This window comes from Terrapene carolina, unplaced genomic scaffold (assembly GCF_002925995.2).
Source record: "Terrapene carolina triunguis isolate 2854851 unplaced genomic scaffold, T_m_triunguis-2.0 Scaffold211, whole genome shotgun sequence".
Lineage (NCBI taxonomy): Eukaryota > Metazoa > Chordata > Testudines > Emydidae > Terrapene > Terrapene triunguis.
In genome coordinates this window covers 14887712-14897791 of record NW_020664562.1, presented here as the reverse complement: position 1 = coordinate 14897791, position 10080 = coordinate 14887712, and the positions used below count along the sequence as shown (strand labels likewise).

At 41.8% G+C, this 10080-nt stretch overlaps 1 protein-coding gene across 5 annotated transcripts in view; it reads left to right on the top strand.

Annotated features, from left to right (window-relative positions):
• Positions 1 to 10080, top strand: part of LOC112109982 (netrin-G1) — a 211898-nt gene that overhangs the window by 163514 nt on the left and 38304 nt on the right. For 2 of the 5 annotated variants that reach the window (XM_026655972.1, XM_026655971.1), the window contains one exon: positions 3431 to 3568. The exons of the other annotated variants lie outside the window; for them this stretch is intronic. In XM_026655972.1, coding sequence (XP_026511757.1) covers positions 3431 to 3568 — 138 coding nt within the window. The remainder of the gene's footprint in view (positions 1 to 3430; positions 3569 to 10080) is intronic. 5 annotated transcript variants of the gene reach the window in all.

The following is a 10080-nucleotide window of genomic DNA, read 5'->3' as shown; positions in this document are numbered from 1 at the left end:
TTACTCTGTGGTGTGATACCGTAATTACATGAAGGTAACGCATTTAGTGTCATGTGAATGAATCTTTGTAAGCAAGAAGCTGTGAGCTACATAAAATATGCAGTTCCAGACATGATACCATGGAGCATACATAACCTTATCATACAGTATAGTTACAGACGAGACACCAAGTATAGCCATTTCTTTTGCCTCAGAAAGAGATACTGAAATGATGATTTTTTTAAACTTTCTCAAATAGGTGCCAGTCCTGTAGACATTAGGCACATGCTTAACTTTACACATGGGAGTAATCTTACAACCTCCATGAGACTATGCAAATGCACATAGTTAAGCACATGCCTAAGTGTTTGCAAGATTGGGGTAATAATTTGTTGAGCTGCACTTTAAATTTTTTGTTTTGGTAACACCCCTTTAACGTATCTTTTTTAAAGAGGCTTGTCAGAACAGCACATTTATAAAGAGGTTTGTCATAACAGCTTTTTTAATCCAGTATATATTGTCCCCTTTAGTCGCAAAATATAAGTCTGATACTCTTTACTTATTGATGTGATTCAAGGCAATGGGAGTTTTTCGTTGACCTTTAGATCAGGCTTTCCATTTTGTGGGGCAATATATTATATACAGATAGTCTATTCCATGCTTGACTCTTCTCCCACTTATACTCATTTTACATGAGTTTAATTCCACTGTGTTCAGTTGAGTTACTTTCAGTTTAGTGAGAGGAGAATCAGGCCATTTCCTTATAATATTCAGTGCTGTTAGCTTTTGACTTACACTTCTTTAAATAAATGTGACTGTCTGCATTTAGTACCTCAACCGTATGCCTATTTACATAAAGGTTTTGAATGTCTGATTAACATCAGGAGTGCCAATTTTTTATATGGCACCTACTGAGGCATAACTGTGCTCAATGTTCCACAATGTTTTTTTGGGGGGTATGTCAGTATTCCACTTCATTAATTAATGTTGTTGGCTAATTGACTGGATTATTATTGTGGAACTGTGTTTGCCAGAGGTAACTATTCTTCTCCAGCATGCCAAATGTTTGAAATGTCCTCTTTAATTTAAAGTTAATAAGCAGTAAGGCAACAGGTGACATTTGTTACTGGTAATATTCCTTTCCCCGTAAAAAAAATTTCCATTGGATTTTAAAATATTTTAATGCTTTTTCCTCTTCTGTCATTTGTAATATTGCTGCAATTTAATATAGTCCTAGCAAACAATAGCAGCAAGATAGCTTGATTAAAAGGAAAAAAAATAAACAATGCACCCAGCAAGGTTGCCAATGGATTTGTATCTCTTGCCTTTGATAGCAGCAGAGATCAGGTGTGTGGTCAAAATTATTGTTAGAGGTAGGGTGTGGCCTCAGATACAACAGTGGAGTTACTGTAGGTTTATGTTGGTGTAAATGAGATCAGAATTTGGTCCTTAGGCTTAGAGAAAATATACAGCTGATCCATAGCAGTGCCAGAAAACTCAACACTGCTGTCAATTATCTTCCTTCTTTGAAGGGCTCCCTCCTGCCGTGGAGCCCAGAGCTGAGCACTGAATTTGTGATGGTGTTAAAGAGAGAAGTCTGTGGTTCAAGTAACTCCCCACTTAACGTCCTCTCGCTTAACATTGTTTCGATCTTACGTCCCTGCTCAATTACAGAACATGCTCCATTTAAAGTTGTGCAATGCTTCGCTATAACATCGTTTGGCTGCCTGCTTTGTCCACAGCTGGCAGCCTCACTATCAGCTCCCCTACGCCCCCCCCCCAGCACCTCCTGCCCTCCGTCAGACCCCGCGGATCAGTGCTTTCCCCCTCCTCCCTCCGCCTCCTTCCCGCAGCAATCAGCTGGCTTGTGGCATTCAGGAGGGAGGGGGAAGGAGCGAGGACTCGGCGCACAGGCTCCCCCTCCTTCCTGAACACCGCAAACCAGCCGATTGCCACGGGCAGGAGGCAGGGGAGGGCGGGGAGAGCGGAGTCCTCCCTCCTCCCCCCCCCCCGCCACTGAAAGTCGCAAGCCAGCTGATTGCCACGGGCAGGATGGGGAGGGGGGAGCGAGGACACGGCGCACCTCCCCTGCCTCCTGCCCGCAGCAATCAGCTGGCTTGCAATGTTCAGGAGGGAGGGGGAGCCTGCGCGCTGTGTCCTCACTCCTTCCCCCTCCCTCCTGCCTCCTGAACGCTGCAAGCGAGCTGATTGCCGCGGGCAGGAGGCAGGGGAGGGAGGGGTTAGGAGCGAGGACGTGGCGTGTGAAATAAAGGGGGAAGAAGAGGCGGGTTAAGGATGGGGACTTGGGGGAAGGGGTGACGTGGGTGGGCTGAGGGTTGAGCCCACCACCCATGGTGCTTGCAGAGAAGGGGAAGCTGCTGCTGCTGCTGCACAACGTGCATCTCCTAGCCTACAGCACCTTCAGCCTCCTTGCCTGCCTCATTGTCTCCAGTGCCAGTGGGCTGTGCCTGTGTGGGGTAAGGCAGGGGCACCTCCCAACTATACTACTGTACTGTACGGCAAAAAAAAATTCCCTGGAACCTAACCCCCCCCCATTTACATTCATTCTTATGGGGAAATTGGATTCACTTAACATCATTTCACTTAAAGTCGCACTTTCAGGAACATAACTACAACGTTAAGTGAGGAGTTACTGTATTACCCTAGAATAAAGGTTGTGGAAATAAAGGGGTCAACCCAAACCACCACAATTTACTACAGTCTTTGGTCAGGTTCAGGCACATGTGAGAAAAAAAAATCTACATTTGGGTGCTGGAGTGCTTCACTTCCATCCTCACATCCACCCCCCACCCCCCATGGGAGTGAAAGAAGAGCGGTAGAATGAAAATGACAGCTAAAAGTCAGTACTGACCAAGTCTTGTAGTATTTTGCTCCCCACCTCAAGGTTGTTTTGGAATATGTGAAAGGTGCATTGTAAATTCTCATCACTACAATGGCAAGTACCTACATAAATTAACATACTACTCCTAAATATAAAGGGAAGACTATCTTGGAAATAAGTAAAGTGCATTTATATAGCACTTTAAAAATATTCAGCAGAACTCGAAGTATTGAGTGATACAGCTACACCTATTTTAATAATTTAAAACAGATTTCATCCTGATGGCATATCGATTTATCCTTGCTATACAAATCTCTCCTTCTGTTCATTAAACTATACAAAACCTCCTTATTAAAATGGAATATCCATTATGATCAGTTACCTTTTTACTCTACATCTTTTCTGTTTAGTTTTCCCCCTCACATAATCAGTCAGAGGTCTGCTCTTAAAAAGACCAAACAAATGAAAAGTGGACCTGTGGTAATTATTCTCTCTCCTCCAAATGTCATTAATAGACAGTCGTCCTTTACTTTTAAACACTAGAATTGCTTCCTTTATTGCTATTGTTTGAATTATGGCCAGCGTATGTGTGTTGTCTTGTTTCTGCAGACTGTAATTGTAACCCTTTTGGCTCTATCCATGATCGCTGTAATGACACAGGATTCTGTGAGTGTAAGGAGGGAACATCAGGGACTAAATGTGATAAGTGTCTGCTGGGATATATCTGGCACAGCTTAGGCTGTCAACGTAAGTAACTGAGAGCTGCCCTTTTCCTGCACCTTTGCTGTCTGTGCTTCTGTATCCCAGCATGTGCAGCTACTTAGAGTTGAAAAAGAGCAAAACTTTTACAAGCTTTAAAAATGCCTTACTGCCTGAACCTTTATGGATACTTCCAAATGAGGGCAGTAAATTGACTGTGCAGTCCATTTATTTCATTATGCTTTTAGTGCCCTCTCCCCTTTTCTGTGCTAATGCCTGGAGGAGCTTGTACTGAAATATGCAGATCTGTGTGTCTTGCCCGCTATCAATTAATTTGTGTGAGCTAAACCACAAGTGCAACTTTCCAAACTTAAAAATTCTTACTGAAAGACAAAAGGTGATATCTAAGTGTATTAACATATTTCTGTGACTGAACTTCTGCCTTTTTGAGTAACTTAAAAATCTGAGCTCATAAATTAAATTACATCTATATAATATATATAGAACAGCGTACTAACTCATTACTTAGTATTATAGCGCCTAAACAAAAAATACAGTCTAAACCAGAGTTAATAAATCTAAAGATTTTAACAAAAATAGCATTTAATATTAACTTTTAGTAGCAGATGATGATCAATATTTAGCTATACAATAAGCTTCTTTTCTGGATAACACAAGCAAATGCCACACCATTACATATTGGGCTAGGGTGCTGCTGCTGGATTCTTTGTATTAGCTCCTTAATATTCTAATCTCTATAACTACTACTTGAGGATTTAATTCTACAAACGCTTGAACATCCTTTTATTTGTTTCTTTCACCTTCTCTCCCTGATTCTCAGCATTTGTGTCCCTGTCTCTCTCTCTCTCTCTCTCTCTCTCTCTCTCTCTCACACACACACACACACACACACACACACACGACAGTTTCTGCAAGAAACACTTGCTCCTGGTTAGTAAGATCTAGAAACTCATGAAAGAGAAGAAGAAGAAGAATTACTGGCATAGTGTCTTAGCTATAGATTCTAAAATACTCTAAAACCAAATACAAATGATATATCCTAAGATTACTTCGCCTCCTAAAATACAACTACGTGGGCGGGGGGGGAGAGGAGAGAGAGACCTTGGCCTTCAAACAAGCAGACAACAGTTCCAAAACGAGGAACTTGAAAAACTAATCAGGAATTGCAGGTACGAAGACTATAATTCCCAAAATAGAAAGTATCAGCTACTGAAGGTTTGCCATAGGCAGTCTATAGAGATGAATGACCTATTCACAGTAAACATTTTATTCAATGAATTTGGCCTGTTTCTACATTTGTGAATTATATACACACAGATTTGATTTTAACATGTTTGTTATTCAGTATCTGGTTTATGCAAACATATTTGACAGCAACTTTCAAGGTTTTGAAATTTGGTTTCCTTCCTCACTGGAACTAAAACAAAATTTTTCAAATGCTTTTAAGGAAAAAAACAGAATTGTGTCAAATTGTCCATTTTGAGACTGAAACCTGAGGGTTTTGATTTGGGAATCAGTGTGTCCCCCCAGGCCTTGGTTCAAGTCCCTGCTCTGCCTGATTCAGAGTGGTCCAGGATGGGGGGAAAAAAACTGCAGTGAATCAAGCTGCGTAGGGACTTGAGTCTCCTGTATCCCAGCCCAGTTCCCTAACTATCAGGCTGTGAACCATGTAAGAGCTCAATTTCCTCATCCCTCTAGTGCTGGTTCACACAGATTATGACAACCTACTATTGCTTTCAATTACTCCTTTAGCTCAAGTACCAGAGGTCTGTGCAGTGAATCTAAAGGTACAAACCCTCTTGATGAATTATCTGGGTGTCAATATTGTGCCACATGATGGAATTTCTGTTTTCTCAGTTTGCTTTTTTTGAAAACCTAGGAAATTAGGCCCAGTAAAGGAAAATTGAGGCTGCAAAGTAAGCACTCAAAACCTTAATTTGCCCCCCTTCTGCATACACATTATCATACAGACTTTAATTACGTGATCATGTACTATTTTTCCATGGGATCCCTGCCTTACTCAGTGCACAGGATGGACTTGCTCCGGAAACGATACAGGAGGGAAGGAAAGGAGGCTGTTCAACCCCTGCTTAATTTGTTGCAGAAGTTGGAAGCTGTATAGTGAATGAGCCAGGGGGAATACAATAAGAGAAAGAATGATCTCATGATTAAAGCAGTTGACTGCTGCCCTGGTGAAATGGATTCTCTCCCTGCCTCTGCCAGAGTGCTTATGTGATTTTAGTCAAGTCATTTATATCAAACTTTTCTCACATGGTCAGTAATTGTGTACATCTTATTTCCTGAGTGCTTGTCCTGAGACCCTGGGGCCTGATTTGCAGAAGTGCTGAGCACTCACATCTACAGCTGAAGTCAGTGGGGAGTTGTGCTTTGAACACATAAAGAGCTATATAATGGAAAAGAAGGTTCTAGGCATCTCAGACTGGACACCCAAAATTAGTGGATACTTCTGACCTTTATCTTTCTGTGACTCAGTTTCACATCTGTAAAACAGGGATAATACAATTCTGTTATCTCACGGGGATGCCATGAAAATAAATTCAATAACATTTGTGAAGCTTTGAGGAGAGATTAAAAAGACTGGGATTGTTCAGCTTGGAAGAGAGAATATGATCGAGGTCTATAAAATCACGAATGGTGTGGATAAAGTAAATAGGGAAGTGTTGTTCACTGCTTTAAATAACACAAGAAATCAGGGGTCACCCAATGAAATTAGTAGGCAACAGGTCTACAATAAACATAAGAATATAAGAATAGCCATACTGGGTCAGACCAAAGGTCCATCCAGCCCAGTATCCTGTCTACTGACAGTGGCCAATGCCAGGTGCCCCAGAGGGAGTGAACCTAACAGGTAATGATCAAGTGATCTCTCTCCTGACATCTATCACCACCCTCGGACAAACAAAGGGGAGGGACACCATTCCTTACCCATCCTGGCTAATAGCCATTAATGGACTTAACCTCCATGAATTTATCCAGTTCTCTTTTAAACCCTGTTATAGTCCTAGCCTTCACAACCTCCTCAGGCAAGGAGTTCCACAAGTTGACTGGGCGCTGTGTGAAGAGAATTTCCTTTTATTTGTTTTAAACCTGCTGCTCATTCATTTCATTTGGTGGCCCCTAGTTCTTATATTATGGAAACAAGTAAATAACTTTTCCTTATTCACTTTCTCCACATCACTCATGATTTTATATACCTCTATCATAACCCCCCTTAGTCTCCTCTTTTCCAAGCTGAAATGTCCTAGCCTCTTTAATCTCTCCTCATATGGGACCCGTTCCAAACCCCTAATCATTTTAGTTGCCCTTCTCTGAACCTTTTCTAATGCCAGTATATCTTTTTTGAGATGAGGAGACATCTGTACGCAGTATTCAAGATGTGGGCGTACCATGGATTTATATAAGGGCAATAAGATATTCTCTGTCTTATTCTCTATCCCCTTTTTAATGATTCCTAACATCCTGTTTGCTTTTTTGATTGCCGCTGCACACTGCGTGGACGTCTTCAGAGAACTATCCACGATGACTCCAAGATCTTTTTCCTGATTAGTTGTAGCTAAATTAGCCCCCATCATATTGTATGTATAGTTGGATATATGTATAGTTTATGTTCTTATGTAACCCCATGCTCTTGGTGTCCCTGAGCCTCTGACTGCCAGATGCTGGGAGTGGATGGATCACTTGATAATTGCCCTATTCTGTTCATTCCCTTTGAAGCACCTGGCATTGGCTGCTATTGGAAGACAGGATACTGGCCTAGATGGACCATTGGTTTCACCCAGTAAGGCCATTCTTATGTTCTGAACACAGAACAGGATTGGAATAGTTAGTGCAGCAAATAAAGCATGAGGCCACATGCTGAACAACAAGGAGAAAACAAAACTATTGAATTGCTGTTCGACGCTGGAAACTTACATTGGCATAGTGGTCTCTCTCAGGGATGTGAAAAATCCACACCCCTGAGAAACGTAGGTATTCTGACCTAACCCTCGATATAGACAGTACTACTGCCTCTTGGGCAGCTGGATTAACTACAGCGATGGCAGAGCCCCTTCCTTTGGTATAGGTAGTGTCTACACTGAAGTGCTATAGCAATGCAGCTGCTGCTGTAGCATTTCAAGTGTAGACAAGGCCTAAATGAGCACTGCCCATCCTATGGACTGAATGAGGCAAGAGTCCTGTGGGAAAAAAAATATTATGTGCTCATGTAATTAAAGATGTATCATAATGCACATGCCCAAGAGGCAGCATTAGGATTAAACAGGAAACCTTATTTCTGGCATTTCCTACCATTTGAGTGCCTGAGTTTGCAACCTCAATTTTCTTTTAACATAGTGTTGGCATTCCCTCCGATACCTTAACCTCCCAGCAACTCAGCTCGACTCTGAACTAGTCATTTAAGTTTCTTTACTGGTATACAGTAAAACTACACTGAGTTGATCAGACTCTGCTAGCACGGGGGTTGACACAAGTCCAAAGTACATAATCATCAATCTAATTATATATACATTCCCAAAAGAGAATGCCGTGTGCACATTTTATTTTACATCATATCACGCACTCTGTGATTGGTTCATTAATTTCTGGGAACCATACTCCATACAAATCATGAACTGTTCACATGCCACACATCTGCCATCCATTACACATTAATCACTACTCTACTATTCCCTTATCTAATAGTTACATATTTATATGTACTGTGAACACTGCTGTCAATTCATGCTTTGTTCACTGTCTCATGTCCTTGGTCAGAATAGACTTCTTCATAGTGGTTTTTGTGTGTAATATGTAGTTAAACTAAATTTTGTTGAATCAAAGTTCCCGCAAAATATTTTTCAGGATATCTAGTTAAAACACTAGAAGACTGATATATTCAGAAAGTTAAAATGTAGCAAGGGATATTTAATAAGATTCTTTACTTGGCACAAAGGAAACAAATACCAACGCTCATCTATTCAAAAGTCAGAAAAAACTTGTTTCTGAATGCAATTGTCAGGGTTATAGGATGGACATCAGATTGCCATGTATTCAACATATCAAGCTGAGTACACACTGATTAAAATCCGCTGTCTGATATTTCAGTGTGCAGCAAAGGAGTCCGTGATCTAGTTGCTTTTGCAATTGGCCCATTTTTTTCCAATTACTTTCTGTCTGGAAGATTTTATTTACTATTTTCTTCTAGAAAATTACATGAAAACCAGATCACTGCACTGCATTATCAAGACTCTGGAGGGATTATTTGCCTGAGCATGCCAAGGGTGGTGTTGATCTAATTCCCTGTAACAGCTTTCTCTGAGCCATGATGCTACAGAAATATATATATATGTAATGGGACTTTTTCCTTTTTAAAAAAATATGGCTTATTTACAATATTAGGCATATTTATGTTTAGGGAGCTTTCCCAGTGTGTAGTATTGACCTACTGGAGCCAGAAATTTGACCTGCTATCATACAAATCCATGTTCTATGCCATGTCAGTTCATAGTGTAGATTTAAAGTACTAAAAAACATTGGTATACATACCAAGTGGATAGCATTCCACAGTTGTTAATCCATTTCTTAAAAAAATTATATACAAGGGCCTATTGTGTTTTATGGACCAAGGTGCTGCAATATTTTTTATAAATTAAGGTCCAGATTGTTCTTAGTACTGCATGGACACAAGTGGGAAGAAGGCATAGACACACCTAGCTCACCCCTTGCATCCCTGTTCATACAGGGGCCAGATACAATCTTGGTCCTTGCCTTCCAGATCATAAGTACTAACATTAGCAGCAGTAACCTCAGAGTTCAGGGATTCCATCACACAGACATAGCATCTAGCAGAGGTGTGCTGGTTCAAGGAGAATGCTTGTACTAAATAAAAGGGTGCAGCCGATGTGACTGCTTTGTGCCAATCACCCATTTCCATCTCAGGTGCGCACACACACACACACACACACACCACCTCCCCTCTTTCTCTCACTCTCCTCCCCCAAAGTCTAGGAAATGGGTGAAAAACAGTCTAGCCCTTAAGCTTGTTTAGAGTTTGAGAAAGTGACCCAGATTATCAGAGATCCTTTTTTTTATTTTGCAATTCTAGGAATTAAATAATCTTGAATAAAAATAAATACATACATACATACAAAGCAAGAAGACCAACCACATCTTTGCACATTAGGGACCAGTCCAGAGTGGGTTCTTAATGGCCTGTAGGGTGACCAGACGTCCCGATTTTATCGGGACTGTCCCGATATTTCCTTGTTTGTCCTGCGTCCCGACCGATGTGCGGTCGGGACACTGGACAAACAAGGAAATGCTCCGGAGCCCGGAAGTGCTCGCCCCCCCGCCCTCTCCTCCCCCCATTGGCTCCCTCCCCGAATCCCCGCCTCTTCCCCAGGCTCACCATTCCTCCTCCCTCCACAAGCGCTGGAGGGAGGCCCCGGAGACGCAGGGGAAGCGCGGGGCCGGGGTGAGTGAGAGTCCGGCCTGGCCCCGAGCAGGCAGGACTCAGTCGGGCGGTAGGGAGAGGAGGGGGG